The following is a 23,225-nucleotide window of genomic DNA, read 5'->3' on the forward strand; positions in this document are numbered from 1 at the left end:
AGGAGGTGGGGTTCAGCCATACAGGAGGTGGGTTCAGCCATACAGGAGGTGGGGTTCAGCCATACAGGAGGTGGGGTTCAGCCATACAGGAGGTGGGGTTCAGCCATACAGGAGGTGGGGTTCAGCCATACAGGAGGTGGGGTTCAGCCATACAGGAGGTGGGTTCGGCCATACAGGAGGTGGGGTTCAGCCATACAGGAGGTGGGGTTCAGCCATACAGGAGGTGGGGTTCAGCCATACAGGAGGTGGGGTTCAGCCATACAGGAGGTGGGGTTCAGCCATACAGGAGGTGGGTTCAGCCATATAGGAGGTGGGTTCAGCCATACAGGAAATGGGTTCAGCCATACAGGAAATGGGTTCAGCCATACAGGAAATGGGTTCAGCCATACAGGAAATGGGTTCAGCCATACAGGAGGTGGGGTTCAGCCATACAGGAGGTGGGTTCAGCCATACAGGAAATGGGTTCAGCCATACAGGAAATGGGTTCAGCCATACAGGAGGTGGGGTTCAGCCATACAGGAGGTGGGGTTCGGCCATACAGGAGGTGGGGTTCAGCCATACAGGAGGTGGGTTCAGCCATACAGGAGGTGGGTTCGGCCATACAGGAGGTGGGGTTCAGCCATACAGGAGGAGGGGTTCAGCCATACAGGAGGTGGGTTCGGCCATACAGGAGGTGGGTTCAGCCATACAGGAGGTGGGTTCGGCCATACAGGAGGTGGGGTTCAGCCATACAGGAGGTGGGGTTCGGCCATACAGGAGGTGGGGTTCAGCCATACAGGAGGAGGGGTTCAGCCATACAGGAGGTGGGGTTCAGCCATACACGAGGTGGGTTCAGCCATATAGGAGGTGGGGTTCGGCCATACAGGAGGTGGGGTTCAGCCATACAGGAGGAGGGGTTCAGCCATACAGGAGGTGGGGTTCAGCCATACAGGAGGTGGGGTTCAGCCATACAGGAGGTGGGGTTCGGCCATACAGGAGGTGGGGTTCAGCCATACAGGAGGTGGGGTTCAGCCATATAGGAGGTGGGTTCAGCCATACAGGAAATGGGTTCAGCCATACAGGAAATGGGTTCAGCCATATAGGAGGTGGGTTCAGCCATACAGGAGGTGGGGTTCAGCCATACAGGAGGTGGGGTTCAGCCATACAGGAAATGGGTTCAGCCATATAGGAGGTGGGTTCAGCCATATAGGAGGTGGGGTTCAGCCATACAGGAGGTGGGTTCAGCCATACAGGAGGTGGGTTCAGCCATATAGGAGGTGGGTTCAGCCATATAGGAGGTGGGGTTCAGCCATACAGGAGGTGGGGTTCAGCCATACAGGAAATGGGTTCAGCCATATAGGAGGTGGGTTCAGCCATATAGGAGGTGGGGTTCAGCCATACAGGAGGTGGGGTTCCAGTCGGAACAATAGGAAACAGAGAGACTGCTGGGTGTGAGATGTGTGTATATATATACATATACATACATGCATACATACATACCTACACACACACACACACACACACACACACACACACACACACACACACACACACACACACACACACACACACACACACACACACACACACACACACACACACACACACACACACACGTGTATATATATATGTATGTATTAATTTGTGTGTGTCTATATGTGTGTGCGCGCGTCTACCTCCCCACCAGGTCCCGCCCTGCCTGGCCCCCCCGCCAACCCACCAGGCTAGGCTACACCTGTGATATGATCTGCATGTTGAAGCTGGGGGAGCGGGACTGCTTGGTGAGGGGCGCTCCCGAGGAGAGTAGCTCCTGGTTCTCCTCAGGCCGGGCCAGCACCTCCTCCTGCAGGCTGATGGTGGAGTAGCGGTGGGTCCCTCCTCCCCCCACGCTGGCACCCAGCCCTCCCAGAGCCCCCTCCAGCCCCCCAGAACCTCCCAGAGCCCCCCCCAGGCTGCTAATGCTGCCGTTCAGGTTCATGTTCACACCTTCATACAATGACTTGGAGGAGGTGGAGCTGGCTGTTCGGACCAGTGTGCCGGGGGAGGGGCTGGGGCAGGGGCCAGGGAAGGATTGCTGCTTCTTGATTGGGCTGAGCTCGATGTCGATGGTGTCCATGGTGACGGGGGGAGGAGCAGGGGAAGGGGTCTGTGTTTGCTGACGTCGTCTCAGAGCTGCTGTGGGAGTGGCCACCACGGCGGAGAACAGCTCCCTGCGACTCTCCGCCACCCTCTCTCTCTGCCTCTCCTTCTCCCTCCATCTCTCCAGCTCTCTCTCCTTCTCCCTCACTCTCTCCTGGTCTTTCATCTTCTCCATCTCCTTCTCCCTATGCATCAGCTCCCGCTCTCTCTCTCGGGACAGTCTGGCAGTGACTGTCTTCTTGACGCTGCTGCTCTTCTGACTGCCCCCCCGGGGCCCGGGGCCCCCAGGCTTGGTGGCGCTGGGCTGACTGCTGTTGGAAGCCCCTGAGGAGAAACCCTCGTCTGGGTCGTTGAGGTTGAATGACTCCTCACCTACACTCATCCCATCAGCATCTGGAGAGACAGACAGAAAACAGGTTGAGAAAATAAAGTGATTAAAAACAGACAGAAAACAGGTTGAGAAAATAAAGTGATTAAAAACAGACAGAAAACAGGATGAGCGAATTAAGTGATAGAGACAGAGACCGGTGAAGCAGGTTGAACTGGAGGGAACAGACCAGAGTTGCAAAATTCCAGTAAATTTCCCCCAAAATTCCCAGGTTTTCCATAAATTCCAGCAAAAATATTCCCGGAATCCTCAAACCAGGATATCTGGAAAAGCAGGGAATTTGGGGAAAGTGACAGGAATTTTGCAACCCTAGAACAGACATTTTGTCTCCACTAGAAAAACGCTATAAGGTGTCACAGTGGAGACTACAGTCTATGCAGGTTGACTATATTGAGGTACAGCATATCTGAATTATCCATCAATAACATAAACAGATCAGCCACAGGTGGATGAATGGAGACACTATAGACCATATCCAATCTGTCCTCCAAAGAGAGAAGAGGAAGAGAGAAAACAGAAGAAGAGAGAAGACGGAAGAGAGGAAGACATGCACATGACAAGAACACGAGCAACACGCTCTTCTGTTGCTCTTCTGTTGCACTTCGTGTTTCAACCCTTAGCTCTTATAAAAGACCTGTCAAACCACAACTGGATGGCTTACAGAGGGCTCTGTGGCTGGCATATGGCTTACAGAGGGTTCTGTGGCTGGCAAATGGCTATACAGAGGGCTCTGTGGCTGGCAAATAGCTTACAGGGGGCTCTGTGGCTGGCAAATAGCTTACAGAGGGCTCTGTGGCTGGCAAATAGCTTACAGAGGGCTCTGTGGCTGGCAAATGGCTTAAAGAGGGCTCTGTGGCTGGCAAATGGCTTAAAGAGGGCTCTGTGGCTGGCAAATGGCTCAAAGAGGGCTCTGTGGCTGGCAAATGGCTTACAGAGGGCTCTGTGGCTGGCAAATGGCTTACAGAGGGCTCTGTGGCTGGCAAATGGCTTACAGAGGGCTCTGTGGCTGGCAAATGGCTTACAGAGGGCTCTGTGGCTGGCAAATGGCTATACAGAGGGCTCTGTGGCTGGCAAATGGCTTACAGAGGGCTCTGTGGCTGGCAAATGGCTTACAGAGGGCTCTGTGGCTGGCAAATGGCTATACAGAGGGCTCTGTGGCTGGCAAATGGCTATACAGAGGGCTCTGTGGCTGGCAAATGGCTTACAGAGGGCTTTGTGGCTGGCCGGCAAGCATATGGCTTTCAGAGGGCTCTGTGGCTGGTGTATGGCTTACAGAGAGCTCTGTGGCTGGCTGACACAGCCAGTATGCGCTCTCTAATTCTCTCTTTCTTTCTCTCTCTCGGAGGACCTGAGCCCTAGGACCATGCCTCAGGACTACCTGGCATGATGACTCCTTGCTGTCCCCAGTCCACCTGGCCGTGCTGCTGCTCCAGTTTCAACTGTTCTGCCTGCGGCTATGGAACCCTGACCTGTTCACCGGACGTGCTACCTGTCCCAGACCTGCTGTTTTCAACTCTCTAGAGACCGCAGGAGCGGTAGAGATACTCTTAATGATCGGCTATGAAAAGCCAACTGACATTTACTCCTGAGGTGCTGACTTGCTGCACCCTCGACAACTACTGTGATTATTATTATTTGACTATGCTGGTCATTTATGAACATTTGAACATCTTGGCCATGTTCTGTTATAATCTCCACCCGGCACAGCCAGAAGAGGACTGGCCACCCCTCATAGCCTGGTTCCTCTCTAGGTTTCTTCCTAGGTTTTGGCCTTTCTAGGGAGTTTTTCCTAGCCACTGTGCTTCTACACCTGCATTGCTTGCTGTTTGGGGTTTTAGGCTGGGTTTCTGTACATCACTTTGAGATATCAGCTGATGTATGAAGGGCTATATAAATAAATTTGATTTGATTTTGATATGGCTTACAGAGGGCTCTGTTGCTAACTGGCATATGGCTTACAGAGGGCTCTGTTGCTAACTGGCATATGGCTTACAGAGGTTTCTGTTGCTAACTGGCATATGGCTTACAGGGGGCTATGTGGCTGGCAAATGGCTTACAGAGGCCTCTGTGGCTGGCAAATGGCTTACATAGGCCTCTGTGGCTGGCAAATGGCTTACAGAGGCCTCTGTGGCTGGCTGGCTGGCATATGGCTTACAGAGGGCTCTGTGGCTGGCTGGATGGCGTACGGCTTACAGAGGGCTCTGTGGCTGGCTGGATGGCGTACGGCTTACAGAGGCCTCTGTGGCTGGCATACGGCTTACAGAGGCCTCTGTGGCTGGCATACGGCTTACAGAGGCCTCTGTGGCTGGCATACGGCTTACAGAGGCCTCTGTGCCTGGCATACGGCTTACAGAGGCCTCTGTGGCTGGCATACGGCTTACAGAGGCCTCTTTGGCTGGCATACGGCTTACAGAGGCCTCTGTGGCTGGCAAATGGCTTACAGAGGCCTCTGTGGCTGGCAAATGGCTTACAGAGGCCTCTGTGGCTGGCAAATGGCTTACAGAGGCCTCTGTGGCTGGCATATGGCTTACAGGGGGCCCTGTGGCTGGCATATGGCTTACAGAGGCCTCAGTGGCTGGCTGGCTGGCATATGGCTTACAGGGACCTCTGTGGCTGGCCGGCAGGCATATGGGGCTGGAGTTGAGCATGGTTTGGAAGGTTGATGATTGAGATGATGGCAGTACGTGTGGAGGCCATGTCATGCATATGCTTGGAGGCAGTTTCTCACTCACTGAGCTGCACTACTTTAGATACATGAATACAGCTGTAACTGTGCACATCTATACAGCTGCACTACACAACTAAATGGACAACACTTCCAGTTTACAGGTACAGCTGGGTGCTGCTGGCCCAAATGTTTCCTGTAACGGCAAACACTTCCAGTTTACAGGTACAGCTGGGTGCTGCTGGCCCAAATGTTTCCTGTAACGGCAAACACTTCCAGTTTACAGGTACAGCTGGGTGCTGCTGGCCCAAATGTTTCCTGTAACGGCAAACACTTCCAGTTTACAGGTACAGCTGGGTGCTGCTGGCCCAAATGTTTCCTGTAATGAAACAGACGCCACATGGAGCTGCAGAGACATACCACAGTGACATAACAACTGGGTCTAAAACAATACGAGTCATTCCAGGTGAGAACCAGAACCAAGCACCAGAGGTTAGGACAGGACTTTTCTAAACATCCTGAAGTTTCTGAATGAAACAGATGAGCATGCTCAGTATTGACGATAGGCGGTGCTCTAAGCAGGAAGCATGGGGTCATGGTAAGGTTGTAGATCAGGGGTCATAGTTAGGAGCACCATGCTATGATCCTGTCCACCTATCCTTCAGCCCAGAAGTCTTCCTTCCTCTCTCTGGACTGCTATACAGCACAGAGGACAATACTGCCCAAAAAAGGCAAAGTGCAGTAACTCTGAATTTGGTCAATATGTTTGATCTGTTGTAATGGCAAGGCATATTATCTGATTAATGTGGTATTTGGTTTCCTGACACAAGAACAAGCCAGTCGTTCAGAATAAATCATGAAGAATCAGAAAACGACTAAAGTCAGTAATGTTGTTACGTAGTTACAGCACTTTGTAGGGCAGTGTAGAAATGACGTGGAAACAGGAAGTTAGAGGTAGCAATGTAAGTATCTGAACAAGGGCTGGAGGAGTTTGTGAACTCTGGGGAGGTGGAGAGGTAACCAATGGGACGGAACCCTCACTGCTCTGTGACTCCTCCCGTTCCTGCCTACACTCCAATGTGATGGGGGGGATGATGTTGTAGCCCCGCCCTCCTCGCTCTCGATTGGCCGCTGGATCCCAGGAGGTGTGGCTAGGAGTGATGGTGACACTGAGCTCTGCTTCGTTTGTGTAGTCAAAACAATCTGGGGTGTAACACAGGATGAGATGCTCTTAACAGCCACGCCCATCAGCAGCCTACATGGTACAGCACTTATCATGATCAGGCAATCAACCATGACATCTGAACACACACTGTACACTCCACTGGTGACGAGTGGGTTATACATGACATCTGACCACACACTGTACACTCCACTGGTGACGAGTGGGTTATACATGACATCTGACCACACACTGTACACTCCACTGGTGACGAGTGGGTTATAAATGACATCTGAACACACACCGTACACACCACTGGTGACGAGTGGGTTATAAATGACATCTGACCACACACTGTACACTCCACTGGTGACGAGTGGGTTATACATGACATCTGACCACACACTGTACACTCCACTGGTGACGAGTGGGTTATACATGACATCTGACCACACACTGTACACTCCACTGGTGACGAGTGGGTTATAAATGACATCTGACCACACACTGTACACTCCACTGGTGACGAGTGGGTTATAAATGACATCTGACAACAGTGTTGCTGTCTCTAACCCTCTCTCTTCCAGGGTTGCTGTGTGTACAGTAAGTGTTGCTGTGTGTACAGTAAGTGTTGCTGTGTGTACAGTAAGTGTTGCTGTGTGTACAGTAAGTGTTGCTGTCTCTAACCCTCTCTCTTCCAGTGTTGCTGTGTGTACAGTAATAGTTGCTGTCTCTTACCCTCTCTCTTCCAGGGTTGCTGTGTGTACAGTAAGTGTTGCTGTGTGTACAGTAAGTGTTGCTGTGTGTACAGTAAGTGTTGCTGTGTGTACAGTAAGTGTTGCTGTCTCTTACCCTCTCTCTTCCAGGGTTGCTGTGTGTACAGTAAGTGTTGCTGTGTGTACAGTAAGTGTTGCTGTCTCTTACCCTCTCTCTTCCAGGGTTGCTGTGTGTACAGTAAGTGTTGCTGTGTGTACAGTAAGTGTTGCTGTCTCTTACCCTCTCTCTTCCAGGGTTGCTGTGTGTACAGTAAGTGTTGCTGTGTGTACAGTAAGTGTTGCTGTGTGTACAGTAAGTGTTGCTGTCTCTTACCCTCTCTCTTCCAGGGTTGCTGTGTGTACAGTAAGTGTTGCTGTCTCTTACCCTCTCTCTTCCAGGGTTGCTGTGTGTACAGTAAGTGTTGCTGTCTCTTACCCTCTCTCTTCCAGGGTTGCTGTGTGTACAGTAAGTGTTGCTGTGTGTACAGTAAGTGTTGCTGTGTGTACAGTAAGTGTTGCTGTCTCTTACCCTCTCTCTTCCAGGGTTGCTGTGTGTACAGTAAGTGTTGCTGTCTCTTACCCTCTCTCTTCCAGGGTTGCTGTGTGTACAGTAAGTGTTGCTGTGTGTACAGTAAGTGTTGCTGTGTGTACAGTAAGTGTTGCTGTCTCTTACCCTCTCTCTTCCAGGGTTGCTGTGTGTACAGTAAGTGTTGCTGTCTCTTACCCTCTCTCTTCCAGGGTTGCTGTGTGTACAGTAAGTGTTGCTGTGTGTACAGTAAGTGTTGCTGTGTGTACAGTAAGTGTTGCTGTCTCTTACCCTCTCTCTTCCAGGGTTGCTGTGTGTACAGTAAGTGTTGCTGTCTCTTACCCTCTCTCTTCCAGGGTTGCTGTGTGTACAGTAAGTGTTGCTGTGTGTACAGTAAGTGTTGCTGTGTGTACAGTAAGTGTTGCTGTCTCTTACCCTCCCTCTTCCAGCGGTGTCGTCTGATGGATGCGGCAGTGATGGCGGAGCGGGAGATGCGACTGACGGTTGGCGTGACCTCCACCTGAAGGACCTTCCTGCCTCGCGTCTCGTCTGGAGCGTTGTCTGGCAGGGAACTCTTCATAGCGTTACCCAGCTAGCAGAAGCACAGGTCAGAGAACAAATGGACTGGTCAACCAAACCCTAATGCTAACCCTAACTAACCTTAACCCCAAACCCGGTGTCTGGCAGGAAACTGCTCATAGCGTTACCCAGCTGGCAAGGGGAATAGAGGTTTGAGGTCACTAGACTAATAGATAGAGTTTCTGATGGAACAGTCTTAGCTCTATGGTTGTACAGGACTCCGGAAATGGGACCCTGGTACAGGACTCCGGAAATGGGACCCTGGTACAGGACTCCGGAAATGGGACCCTGGTACAGGACTACGGAAATGGGACCCTGGTACAGGACTACGGAAATGGGACCCTGGTACAGGACTACGGAAATGGGACCCTGGTACAGGACTTCTGAAATGGGACCCTGGTACAGGACTTCTGAAATGGGACCCTGGTACAGGGCTCCGGAAATGGGACCCTGGTACAGGGCTCCGGAAATGGGACCCTGGTACAGGGCTCCGGAAATGTGACCCTGGTACAGGACTACGGAAATGGGACCCTGGTACAGGACTACGGAAATGGGACCCTGGTACAGGACTACGGAAATGGGACCCTGGTACAGGACTACGGAAATGGGACCCTGGTACAGGACTACGGAAATGGGACCCTGGTACAGGACTTCTGAAATGGGACCCTGGTACAGGGCTCCGGAAATGGGACCCTGGTACAGGGCTCCGGAAATGTGACCCTGGTACAGGACTCCGGAAATGGGACCCTGGTACAGGACTCCGGAAATGGGACCCTGGTACAGGACTCCTGAAATGGGACCCTGGTACAGGACTCCTGAAATGGGACCCTGGTACAGGACTCCTGAAATGGGACCCTGGTACAGGACTCCGGAAATGGGACCCTGGTACAGGACTACGGAAATGGGACCCTGGTACAGGACTACGGAAATGGGACCCTGGTACAGGACTACGGAAATGGGACCCTGGTACAGGACTACGGAAATGGGACCCTGGTACAGGACTTCTGAAATGGGACCCTGGTACAGGACTACGGAAATGGGACCCTGGTACAGGACTACGGAAATGGGACCCTGGTACAGGACTACGGAAATGGGACCCTGGTACAGGACTACGGAAATGGGACCCTGGTACAGGACTACGGAAATGGGACCCTGGTACAGGACTACGGAAATGGGACCCTGGTACAGGACTACGGAAATGGGACCCTGGTACAGGACTACGGAAATGGGACCCTGGTACAGGACTACGGAAATGGGACCCTGGTACAGGACTTCTGAAATGGGACCCTGGTACAGGACTACGGAAATGGGACCCTGGTACAGGACTACGGAAATGGGACCCTGGTACAGGACTACGGAAATGGGACCCTGGTACAGGACTACGGAAATGGGACCCTGGGTTTATAGGCCCATGGGTTAGGTCTTACCAGTAAGGGCTGAGTTTATAGGCCCATGGGTTAGGTCTTACCAGTAAGGGCTGAGTTTATAGGCCCATGGGTTAGGTCTTACCAGTAAGGGCTGAGTTTATAGGCCCATGGGTTAGGTCTTACCAGTAAGGGCTGAGTTTATAGGCCCATGGGTTAGGTCTTACCAGTAGGGGCTGAGAGTAGAGTTCCAGCTGAGCTCTGTAGAGGATGTCTTCCAGAGCTTCCTTCCCCATCTCCCACTCGCCATTATATCTGTATGAGACAAAACACATACAATAAAAAGTCAAACATCACTTCTAATCACCACGACGATGTCCAAGTCAACATCCAGGATGACCAGCTAGGAGTCCTGATGTCTCACTCACACAGATAATGTGAATCTGTTATTAGAGCAGGGCTATGATTACTAGTCCAAGGTAGAGTTCTGCCACACCTGCAGCTGTTTATACCGCTCCTGCTGGCTTTCTGTTCTATTTCCACCTGCAGGAAATGGTCCCAACCCAACCACAGTCATGCAATGTTATTTTAGGCGTATGTGATGCAGCTCGCCTACCAGCCATGGTTCCAGCAATTTTGCACACTATAGGCAATATCAAAATGTGCAAAAATAACTTCAGAAATAGGTTAAATTACCAGAGATTCTCAGGTAGCCTAATATAATGGGCCATCTGTATTACTGGGATTCTCTGCCTCTAACCCTATTACAGAGGCTGAGTCACTGGCTTACTGGTGCTCTTTCATGCCGTCCCTAGGAGGGGTGTGTCACTTGAGTGGGTTGAGTCACTGACGTGATCTTCCTGTCTGGGTTGCCGCCCCCCCTTGGGTTGTGCCGTTGGGGAGATCTTTGTGGGCTATACTCGGCCTTGTCTCAGAGTAGTAAGTTGTTGGTTGAAGATATCCCTCTAGTGGTGTGGGGGCTGTGCTTTGGCAAAGTGGGTGGGGTTATATCCTGCCTGTTTGGCCCTGTCCGGGGGTATCATCGGATGGGGCCACAGTGTCTCCTGACCCCTCCTGTCTCAGCCTCCAGTATTTATGCTGCAGTAGTTTATGTGTCGGGGGGCTAGGGTCAGTCTGTTAGATCTGGAGTATTTCTCCTGTCTTATCCGGTGTCCTGTGTGAATTTAAGTATGCTCTCTCTAATTCTTTATTTCTCTCTCTCGGAGGACCTGAGCCCTAGGACCATGCCTCAGGACTACCTGGCCTGATGACTCCTTGCTGTCCCCAGTCCACCTGGCCGTGCTGCTGCTCCAGTTTCAACTGTGCTGCCTGCGGCTATGGAACCCTGACCTGTCCACCGGACGTGCTACCTGTCCCAGACCTGCTGTTTTCAACTCTCTAGAGACAGCAGGAGCGGTAGAGATACTCTGAATGATCGGCTATGAAAAGCCAACTGACATTTACTCCTGAGGTGCTGACCTGTTGCACCCTCGACAACTACTGTGATTATTAATATTTGACCCTGCTGGTCATCTATGAACATTTGAACATCTTGGCCATGTTCTGTTATAATCTCCACCCGGCACAGCCAGAAGAGGCCTGGCCACCCCTCATAGCCTGGTTCCTCTCTAGGTTTCTTCCTAGGTTTGGGACTTTTTAGGGAGTTTTTCCTAGCCACAGTGCTTCTACACCTGCATTGCTTGCTGTTTGGGGTTTTAGGCTGGGTTTCTGTACAGCACTTTGAGATATCAGCAGATGTAAGAAGGGCTTTATAAATACCTTTGATTTGATTACTAGGCTATATCAGAAAATAGGATACACAGTTTGAAGAGAGCCGAGTTGGAGAGACTTGTGCTTTCTCTTGAGCTATTTTATCTTTTAGGAGTGGGACGATTTTCAGATGGAGACAAATATGGGTGATCAATATTTATTTCCAGGTAATGTAGTAAACCATAGCTTAATCATATTTAGGAAGTGCATTTCCTTGGAAAGATAGCTGCCCCGTGTTTCTCTGCCCATGCGTAGGCTATAGCCTACTCTATTTCATTGAGACCACACATATACTAGACACACATGATCTGGCACGTCCAACTAGGAGAGGAGGTAGGCTACTTAAAAGGAAAAATCCACCCAAAACCATTCATTCATTTAATTCAGTGTTAAAAAATCTAATTTATTTATAAAGCCCTTTATACATCAGCTGATGTCACAAAGTGCTGTACAGAAACCCAGCCTAAAACCCCAAACAGCAAGCAATGCAGATGTAGAAGCACAGTGGCTAGGAAAAACTCCCTAGAAAGGCAGGAACCTAGGAAGAAACCTAGAGAGAAACCAGGCTATGAGGGGTGGCCAGTCCTCTTCTGGCTGTGCCGGGTGGAGATTATAACAGTACATGGCCAAGATGTTCAAATGTTCATAGATGACCAGCAGAGTCAAATAATAATAATGACAGTGGTTGTAGAGGGTGCAACAGGTCAGCACCTCAGGAGTAAATGTCAGTTGGCTTTTCATAGCCGATCATTCAGAGTTAGAGACAGCAGGTGCGGTAGAGAGAGAGAGTTGAAAACAGCAGGTCTGGGACAGGAAGCACGTCCAGTGAGCAGGTCAGGGTTCCACAGCCGCAGGCAGAACAGTTGAAACTGGAGCAGCAGCACGGCCAGGTGGACTGGGGACAGCAAGGAGTCATCATGCCAGGTAGTCCTGAGGCATGGTCCTAGGGCTCAGGTCCTCTGAGAGACGCTCCGTTCAATAACACTAATATGTGAGAACAATATATTGTGACCACATGATTTGTGACGATTAGCTTAGCAACCTCGTGACGTGGCATGACAACGTGAATGTGATTGGTCGACAGTCTGCTGGGTGGGGCATTATACGTTCCTTCATTCTGTGGACTCCTATCTTCTTTCTATAACATCTCTGGCAACGGTGCCAGGCAATGCACCCTGGACTAAAAAGTGATAGACCCTCCGTTCATTTACACATTTCTCCAGGTAGGAATATCGCAAAAATATGATCAATGGCTCATTCTAGAGAAGACATCCTCCCAAGTTATGACATCGTCCAGTATTGAAATCTGACATGTATGATAGACATTTTAACCATCTAAACGTCATATTCCTATGAACTTCCAGTGTATTGAGAGAGACTGTCACAGTGATACGTCATGCCAGCCGGATTTCTGCCTGCTTGAACTCAGATACACAGGAAAACATGAAATGACCCAGTGAATCGATAGAACATCACTCGGATGGTTAACCTTTAACTTGAAGCTGCGAATGTGTGTGAATGTGACAAAGATAATTAATTGAATACAATAGGTAAGACGATTAATTGAATACAATAGGAGAGACAATTAATTGAATACAATAGGTAAGATGTTACTTCAATACAATAGGTAAGGCTAATGCATACAAAGCAGAAAGAGGACCGTTTCCAAATATTCTCATCCCAAAGTTGTCTGACCACCCACTCTTGCCCACAGCATGAAACATGCTGACTGTACCGCAATGATCTCTGTCGGGGCCCTCTAGCCCGAAGCAAGTCAGAGGCACTTGTCACAGCAACCCAAAGGTCACATCGTCCTCCACTCCACCATGCTATTACCAACATGTTTCCCGTGTCCTCTTTGTGCTGGAAGAAAACGGTTCTATGAAAAGCCATTTAGGGACAATATAGGTCCACAGTCTGTAATATGATGGTGTGTGTGTGGGGGGATGTGTGTGTGTGGTGGTGTGTGTGTGTGTGCTTGTAAGCCAAGCTTGTAGCGTCATACCCAAAAAGACTGGAGGTTGTAATCACTGCCAAAGGTGCATCAACAAAGTACTGAGTAAAGGGTCTGAATACTTATGTAGATATGATTTCAGATTATACATTTTTTCATTTTGAAAAAATTGCTAAAAAACTGTTTTTGCTTTGTCATTATGGTGTAGTGTGTAGATTGATCAGGGGAAAAAACGATTGAATCTATTTTAGAATAAGGCTGTAAAGTAACAAAATGTGGAAAAAGTCAAGGGGTCTGAATACTTTCCGTATGCACTGTATCACAGTTTTTGTAAAGCGATTTCTAATCTTTTGAATTAATCAAGACAACGAATGAAAAAGCCAGGGAGGCGTGTTTAGAGTTAGATTACTAATAGGGCTGCATCGGGCCGCGCCCCTCTTTCTGTGGTTATGGTTCCAGGAACTGACACGGCTACTAATTCTTTGCTACAAAATCTAAGGTGAGAAGCATCAAACACCGTATACAAAGTGCCCACTATTACAGTCTAACTATATACATAATTTAAATAATTATTCTATTTCCATGATTCCAACAGTTCACCCAAGTGTTTTGATGAAAATTGCAAGTCAAATTGCAATATTTGGTTCAAAATAAGGCCAAGATCTTTTACCCATATCGTGCTGCCCTACATGGCAGTGGAGTAACCAACTTCTGGTTGATTTATGCTGTTCAATGAAACTACAACCAACTGGTTGATTTATGCTGTTCAATGAAACTATCAGTTGGTTGGAGTTTCATTACACAGCATAAAACAATCCGTTGCCACCCAAGGGTTATGCACAATCCATAAAGCAAATTTAGAACTTTGATTATTCAAAAACATTAAAAAAACGTCAAAAATATGAAAATATATTGTAATATTATATTTTGTCCATATCGCCCAGCCCTACCTGCTACTACAATGTATTACCAATATAATCAGAGCTCATTATGGAGTGTTGTACTCTGAGATAGACAGGAAGTAAGGAGGGTCAGTGTGTCAGGACGGTTGATTCCTCTGTCTGGTGTCGCTAATGCCAGAGGTTTGTCCTGGGGATGATATGCCCGTTGTCCAATACCAGAACCAGGAACTTCAAGGTTCCACTGGCATTACTGTACGTCTATGGACCAAGACAGCGAGGTACTGTAGGAATATTAACCTAAAGTAGACATATTAAGAGCTACTTACATGGCATGGTAGACAGTACTGTAGAGGTAGACAGTACTGTAGAGGTAGACAGTACTATAAGACTAAGTACTAGTGAACCACAATATGCTGCTATCCAAACTGTCAACCCAAAACCTATCAGGTAGCACAAATAGATGGATGGAATCCTATCTACCTAAAAGAAAAATACTGCCCTTTGCAGAATGCAGAATGGAATGTCTGAGTGTTACAACAGAGAGACTTTGCAGAATGCAGAATGGAATGTCTGAGTGTTACAACAGAGAGACTTTGCAGAATGCAGAATGGAATGTCTGAGTGTTACAACAGAGAGACTTTGCAGAATGCAGAATGGAATGTCTGAGTGTTACAACAGAGAGACTTTGCAGAATGCATAATGGAATGTCTGAGTGTTACAACAGAGAGACTTTGCAGAATGCAGAATGGAATGTCTGAGTGTTACAACAGAGAGACTTTGCAGAATGCAGAATGGAATGTCTGAGTGTTACAACAGAGAGACTTTGCAGAATGCAGAATGTCTGAGTGTTACAACAGAGAGACTTTGCAGAATGCATAATGTCTGAGTGTTACAACAGAGAGACTTTGCAGAATGCAGAATGTCTGAGTGTTACAACAGAGAGACTTTGCAGAATGCATAATGTCTGAGTGTTACAACAGAGAGACTTTGCAGAATGCATAATGGAATGTCTGAGTGTTACAACAGAGAGACTTTGCAGAATGCAGAATGTCTGAGTGTTACAACAGAGAGACTTTGCAGAATGCAGAATGTCTGAGTGTTACAACAGAGAGACTTTGCAGAATGCAGAATGTCTGAGTGTTACAACAGAGAGACTTTGCAGAATGCATAATGTCTGAGTGTTACAACAGAGAGACTTTGCAGAATGCAGAATGTCTGAGTGTTACAACAGAGAGACTTTGCAGTATTTTAACATCAAAAGATTGGATATCGAAACAATATTTCTAACAGAAATGTGTGAAATGGTTGGTGGGGATTCAAACAACAATCATATCAAATCAGTTGTTGTTTTGTGATACTATTAAGGACGGTATAATTAAATAACAGTAACTCTACAAATGCATACGTCCCAGTTATCAGATTTACATCTAAATGTTGTGGAGTTTATATGATTAAATATGAAACTATTTGTGAGAAGATAAAATGTGATTTTAGCCGTTTGCCAAGTCAGTAACCACGCCCACGTGAGCACAGCCATTGTGGCAATGTGATGGAACCGCCCTCCAAGGCGAGGGCATAAAAGGACTGCTAACAAAATTTACATTAGACCAGACAGCGTGGAGTGGTGGCTACACGACTGACAAATGGTTAAAACTACAAGACCAGAAAGCGTGGAGTGGTGGCTACACGACTGACAAATGGTTAAAACTACAAGACCAGAAAGCGTGGAGTGGTGGCTACACGACTGACAAATGGTTAAAACTACAAGACCAGAAAGCGTGGAGCGGTGGCTACACGTTGAAATGGTTGTAATTTAAATACAGACCAGCGTGACCGACAGCGTGAGCTAAATGTTATGAAATGGTAAGACCCTCAAACTCAACAGAGAAGAAGACTAGACTAAGACATGCACCGCCTGCAGCTCTGCATGTAACGTAGTCTAGGAAACTCGACCAAAGACACGAGGAAGATCTCAGCAAATGACCATTGGTACATTTCTGATGTATCCATTCTAACAGACACTTCCAGAACAAAGAAAGCCTACTACTACAACTGAGGACATTGTGACCTCTGGTGGACAACCAGAGACGTACACAACCAGAGACTTTTTGTCAAACGACTCCCCATAGATGGACCGGGTGATTTCAACAGAGACGACAAAGACATACAAGCGTAAAAAAATACATTGCAATTATTTTCAAATGAGCGGTCGTTCATGTGAAAAGTATTCACATTCCGATGAGCATAGTTTTCCAACTGTATGTACAATGTGTCCCCTGTCTTTCCCCACCCCTTTTCATTGTGTAACAAGCCGTCATTTCGGGTTAGTCCACTAGGGACTTTTCATTGGATTATGTTAGTAACCAATTCAACCTATACAGTGTGTGTTTATGTATTTCTGTGTGATTATTTTGTTAGTAAATAAATAATTAAGCCAATTTGTATATCGCTGAATCATCATTTAGACTATGGTTCGTGGAAATTTGAAGTCAACGACATTCAGAAAGACTGATATGAGGTAATAACAATTGATTGTTATTGATGTAAGAGATATTTATATCTTTAGAGTTTAAGTCGGGAGATAGTAACTCGTTAAATAACTTTTCCCGTGGTGCCCCCAGACTGCTAATGAGTTAATTGTTACATGATTAACTAAATCACGTAATAATTAAACATAATTCATTGATTTGATAAAATAACAGTCATCACATTAATGGTAGTAAAGACAACATATTGGAGCCTCGTGCCTAGAATCTAAGATAGAATGAGGCCTTCATGTTGAATTCAGTCTATAAGAAATTGAAAAGCAGATTACGTAACACACCAAGATTATGTTATACACCATTGGAGCTGTAGACAGGAATTGTTGGGTGTGTTGCCTTTGGAGGTTGCATCCGTGTTGTTTCTCTGACAGTGGGTTAGTTATTACATGTCTAGTGCTGACAGGATATGGAGGTGTTGTTTCTCTGACAGTGGGTTAGTTATTACATGTCTAGTGCTGACAGGATATGGAGGTGTTGTTTCTCTGACAGTGGGATAGTTATTACATGTCTAGTGCTGACAGGATATGGAGGTGTTGTTTCTTTGACAGTGGGTTAGTTATTACATGTCTAGTGCTGACAGGATATGGAGGTGTTGTTTCTCTGACAGTGGGTTAGTTATTACATGTCTAGTGCTGACAGGATATGGAGGTGTTGTTTCTCTGACAGTGGGTTAGTTATTACATGTCTAGTGCTGACAGGATATGGAGGTGTTTATCTGACAGTGGGATAGTTATTACATGTCTAGTGCTGACAGGATATGGAGGTGTTGTTTCTCTGACAGTGGGTTAGTTATTACATGTCTAGTGCTGACAGGATATGGAGGTGTTGTTTCTCTGACAGTGGGTTAGTTATTACATGTCTAGTGCTGACAGGATATGGAGGTGTTGTTTCTCTGACAGTGGGTTAGTTATTACATGTCTAGTGCTGACAGGATATGGAGGTGTTGTTTCTCTGACAGTGGGTTAGTTATTACATGTCTAGTGCTGACAGGATATGGAGGTGTTGTTTCTCTGACAGTGGGTTAGTTATTACATGTCTAGTGCTAACAGGATATGGAGGTGTTGTTTCTCTGACAGTGGGTTAGTTATTACATGTCTAGTGCTGACAGGATATGGAGGTGTTGTTTCTTTGACAGTGGGTTAGTTATTACATGTCTAGTGCTGACAGGATATGGAGGTGTTGTTTCTCTGACAGTGGGTTAGTTATTACATGTCTAGTGCTGACAGGATATGGAGGTGTTGTTTCTCTGACAGTGGGTTAGTTATTACATGTCTAGTGCTGACAGGATATGGAGGTGTTTATCTGACAGTGGGATAGTTATTACATGTCTAGTGCTGACAGGATATGGAGGTGTTGTTTCTCTGACAGTGGGTTAGTTATTACATGTCTAGTGCTGACAGGATATGGAGGTGTTGTTTCTCTGACAGTGGGTTAGTTATTACATGTCTAGTGCTGACAGGATATGGAGGTGTTGTTTCTCTGACAGTGGGTTAGTTATTACATGTCTAGTGCTGACAGGATATGGAGGTGTTGTTTCTCTGACAGTGGGTTAGTTATTACATGTCTAGTGTTGACAGGATATGGAGGTGTTGTTTCTCTGACAGTGGGTTAGTTATTACATGTCTAGTGTTGACAGGATATGGAGGTGTTGTTTCTCTGACAGTGGGTTAGTTATTACATGTCTAGTGCTGACAGGATATGGAGGTGTTGTTTATCTGATACAGTGGGTTAGTTATTACATGTCTAGTGCTGACAGGATATGGAGGTGTTGTTTATCTGACAGTGGGTTAGTTATTACATGTCTAGTGCTAACAGGATATGGAGGTGTTGTTTCTCTGACAGTGGGTTTGTTATTACATGTCTAGTGCTGACAGGATATGGAGGTGTTGTTTATCTGACAGTGGGTTTGTTATTACATGTCTAGTGCTGACAGGATATGGAGGTGTTGTTTCTCTGACAGTGGGTTAGTTATTACGTGTCTAGTGCTGACAGGATATGGAGGTGTTGTTTCTCTGACAGTGGGTTAGTTATTACATGTCTAGTGCTGACAGGATATGGAGGTGTTGTTTCTCTGACAGTGGGTTTGTTATTACATGTCTAGTGCTGACAGGATATGGAGGTGTTGTTTCTCTGACAGTGGGTTAGTTATTACGTGTCTAGTGCTGACAGGATATGGAGGTGTTGTTTCTCTGACAGTGGGTTTGTTATTACATGTCTAGTGCTGACAGGATATGGAGGTGTTGTTTATCTGACAGTGGGTTAGTTATTACATGTCTAGTGCTGACAGGATATGGAGGTGTTGTTTCTCTGACAGTGGGTTAGTTATTACATGTCTAGTGCTGACAGGATATGGAGGTGTTGTTTCTCTGACAGTGGGTTTGTTATTACATGTCTAGTGCTGACAGGATATGGAGGTGTTGTTTATCTGACAGTGGGTTAGTTATTACATGTCTAGTGCTGACAGGATATGGAGGTGTTGTTTCTCTGACAGTGGGTTAGTTATTACATGTCTAGTGCTAACAGGATATGGAGGTGTTGTTTCTCTGACAGTGGGTTAGTTATTACATGTCTAATGCTGACAGGATATGGAGGTGTTGTTTCTCTGACAGTGGGTTAGTTATTACATGTCTAGTGCTGACAGGATATGGAGGTGTTGTTTCTCTGACAGTGGGTTAGTTATTACATGTCTAGTGCTAACAGGATATGGAGGTGTTGTTTCTCTGACAGTGGGTTAGTTATTACATGTCTAATGCTGACAGGATATGGAGGTGTTGTTTCTCTGACAGTGGGTTAGTTATTACATGTCTAGTGCTGACAGGATATGGAGGTGTGGTTTCTCTGACAGTGGGTTAGTTATTACATGTCTAATGCTAACAGGATATGGAGGTGTTGTTTCTCTGACAGTGGGTTAGTTATTACATGTCTAGTGCTGACAGGATATGGAGGTGTTGTTTCTCTGACAGTGGGTTAGTTATTACATGTCTAGTGCTGACAGGATATGGAGGTGTTGTTTCTCTGACAGTGGGTTAGTTATTACATGTCTAGTGCTGACAGGATATGGAGGTGTTGTTTCTCTGACAGTGGGTTAGTTATTACATGTCTAGTGCTAACAGGATATGGAGGTGTTGTTTCTCTGACAGTGGGTTAGTTATTACATGTCTAGTGCTGACAGGATATGGAGGTGTTGTTTCTCTGACAGTGGGTTAGTTATTACATGTCTAGTGCTGACAGGATATGGAGGTGTTGTTTCTCTGACAGTGGGTTAGTTATTACATGTCTAGTGCTGACAGGATATGGAGGTGTTGTTTCTCTGACAGTGGGTTAGTTATTACATGTCTAGTGCTGACAGGATATGGAGGTGTTGTTTCTCTGACAGTGGGTTAGTTATTACATGTCTAGTGCTGACAGGATATGGAGGTGTTGTTTATCTGACAGTGGGTTAGTTATTACATGTCTAGTGCTGACAGGATATGGAGGTGTGGTTTCTCTGACAGTGGGTTAGTTATTACATGTCTAGTGCTGACAGGATATGGAGGTGTTGTTTCTCTGACAGTGGGTTAGTTATTACATGTCTAGTGCTGACAGGATATGGAGGTGTTGTTTCTCTGACAGTGGGTTAGTTATTACATGTCTAGTGCTGACAGGATATGGAGGTGTTGTTTCTCTGACAGTGGGTTAGTTATTACATGTCTAGTGCTGACAGGATATGGAGGTGTTGTTTCTCTGACAGTGGGTTAGTTATTACATGTCTAGTGTTGACAGGATATGGAGGTGTTGTTTCTCTGACAGTGGGTTAGTTATTACATGTCTAGTGCTAACAGGATATGGAGGTGTTGTTTCTCTGACAGTGGGTTAGTTATTACATGTCTAGTGCTGACAGGATATGGAGGTGTTGTTTCTCTGACAGTGGGTTAGTTATTACATGTCTAGTGCTAACAGGATATGGAGGTGTTGTTTCTCTGACAGTGGGTTAGTTATTACATGTCTAGTGCTAACAGGATATGGAGGTGTTGTTTCTCTGACAGTGGGTTAGTTATTACATGTCTAGTGCTAACAGGATATGGAGGTGTGGTTTATCTGACAGTGGGTTAGTTATTACATGTCTAGTGTTGACAGGATATGGAGGTGTTGTTTCTCTGACAGTGGGTTAGTTATTACATGTCTAGTGCTAACAGGATATGGAGGTGTTGTTTCTCTGACAGTGGGTTAGTTATTACATGTCTAGTGCTAACAGGATATGGAGGTGTTGTTTCTCTGACAGTGGGTTAGTTATTACATGTCTAGTGCTGACAGGATATGGAGGTGTTGTTTCTCTGACCGTGGGTTAGTTATTACATGTCTAGTGCTGACAGGATATGGAGGTGTTGTTTCTCTGACAGTGGGTTAGTTATTACATGTCTAGTGCTGACAGGATATGGAGGTGTTGTTTATCTGACAGTGGGTTAGTTATTACATGTCTAGTGCTGACAGGATATGGAGGTGTTGTTTCTCTGACAGTGGGTTAGTTATTACATGTCTAGTGCTGACAGGATATGGAGGTGTTGTTTATCTGACAGTGGGTTAGTTATTACATGTCTAGTGCTGACAGGATATGGAGGTGTTGTTTCTCTGACAGTGGGTTAGTTATTACATGTCTAGTGCTGACAGGATATGGAGGTGTTGTTTCTCTGACAGTGGGTTAGTTATTACATGTCTAGTGCTAACAGGATATGGAGGTGTTGTTTCTCTGACAGTGGGTTTGTTATTACATGTCTAGTGCTGACAGGATATGGAGGTGTTGTTTATCTGACAGTGGGTTAGTTATTACGTGTCTAGTGCTGACAGGATATGGAGGTGTTGTTTCTTTGACAGTGGGTTAGTTATTACGTGTCTAGTGCTGACAGGATATGGAGGTGTTGTTTCTCTGACAGTGGGTTAGTTATTACATGTCTAGTGCTGACAGGATATGGAGGTGTTGTTTCTCTGACAGTGGGTTAGTTATTACATGTCTAGTGCTGACAGGATATGGAGGTGTTGTTTCTCTGACAGTGGGTTAGTTATTACATGTCTAGTGCTGACAGGATATGGAGGTGTTGTTTCTCTGACAGTGGGTTAGTTATTACGTGTCTAGTGCTAACAGGATATGGAGGTGTTGTTTATCTGACAGTGGGTTAGTTATTACATGTCTAGTGCTGACAGGATATGGAGGTGTTGTTTCTCTGACAGTGGGTTAGTTATTACATGTCTAGTGCTGACAGGATATGGAGGTGTTGTTTCTCTGACAGTGGGTTAGTTATTACATGTCTAGTGCTAACAGGATATGGAGGTGTTGTTTCTCTGACAGTGGGTTAGTTATTACATGTCTAGTGCTGATAAATAGATGTAGTAATGTTGTACATGGTACTAATAGATGTAGTAATGCTGTACATGGTACTAATAGATGTAGTAATGTTGTACATGGTACTAATAGATGTAGTAATGTTGTACATGGTACTGATAGATGTAGTAATGTTGTACATGGTACTAATAGATGTAGTAATGTTGTACATGGTACTAATAGATGTAGTAATGTTGTACATGGTACTAATAGATGTAGTAATGTTGTACATGGTACTAATAGATGTAGTAATGTTGAACACGGTACTAATAGATGTAGTAATGTTGTACATGGTACTAATAGATGTAGTAATGTTGTACATGGTACTAATAGATGTAGTAATGTTGTACATGGTACTAATAGATGTAGTATTGTTGTACATGGTACTAATAGATGTAGTAATGTTGGACATGGTACTAATAGATGTAGTAATGTTTCACATGGTACTAATAGATGTAGTAATGTTGTACATGGTACTAATAGATGTAGTAATGTTGTACATGGTACTAATAGACGTAGTAATGCTGTACATGGTACTAATAGATGTAGTAATGTTGTACATGGTACTAATAGATGTAGTAATGTTGTACATGGTACTAATAGATGTAGTAATGTTGTACATGGTACTAATAGATGTAGTAATGTTGTACACGGTCCTAATAGATGTAATGTTGTACATGGTACTAATAGATGTAATGTTGTACATGGTACTAATAGATGTAGTAATGTTGGACATGGTACTAATAGATGTAGTAATGTTGTACATGGTACTAATAGATGTGGTAATGTTGTACATGGTACTAATAGATGTAATAATGCTGTACATGGTACTAATAGGTGTAGTAATGTTGCACATGGTACTAACAGATGTAGTAATGTTGGACATGGTACTAATAGACGTAGTAATGTTGGACATGGTTCTAATAGACGTAGTAATGTTGGACATGGTACTAATATATGTAGTAATGTTGTACACGGTCCTGATAGATGTAGTAATGTTGTACATGGTACTAATAGATGTAGTAATGTTGTACATGGTACTAATAGATGTAGTAATGTTGAACACGGTACTAATAGATGTAGTAATGTTGTACATGGTACTAATAGACGTAGTAATGTTGTACATGGTACTAATAGATGTAG

At 45.8% G+C, this 23,225-nt stretch overlaps 1 protein-coding gene across 1 annotated transcript in view; it reads right to left on the reverse strand.

Moving 5' to 3' along the window:
- Positions 1–1,601: 1,601 nt before the first annotated feature.
- LOC120042713 (protein FAM126B-like) overlaps positions 1,602–23,225 on the reverse strand; it is a 55,727-nt gene continuing 34,103 nt past the window's right edge. The window contains exons 5-7 of the mRNA XM_038987514.1: positions 9,785–9,872; positions 8,050–8,206; positions 1,602–2,511 (exon numbers count right to left, since the gene is read on the reverse strand). Of these exons, the coding sequence (XP_038843442.1) occupies positions 1,709–2,511; positions 8,050–8,206; positions 9,785–9,872 (1,048 nt within the window). The 3' untranslated portion in view covers positions 1,602–1,708. The remainder of the gene's footprint in view (positions 2,512–8,049; positions 8,207–9,784; positions 9,873–23,225) is intronic.

This window comes from Salvelinus namaycush, unplaced genomic scaffold (assembly GCF_016432855.1).
Source record: "Salvelinus namaycush isolate Seneca unplaced genomic scaffold, SaNama_1.0 Scaffold750, whole genome shotgun sequence".
In the NCBI taxonomy this organism is placed as follows: domain Eukaryota; kingdom Metazoa; phylum Chordata; class Actinopteri; order Salmoniformes; family Salmonidae; genus Salvelinus; species Salvelinus namaycush.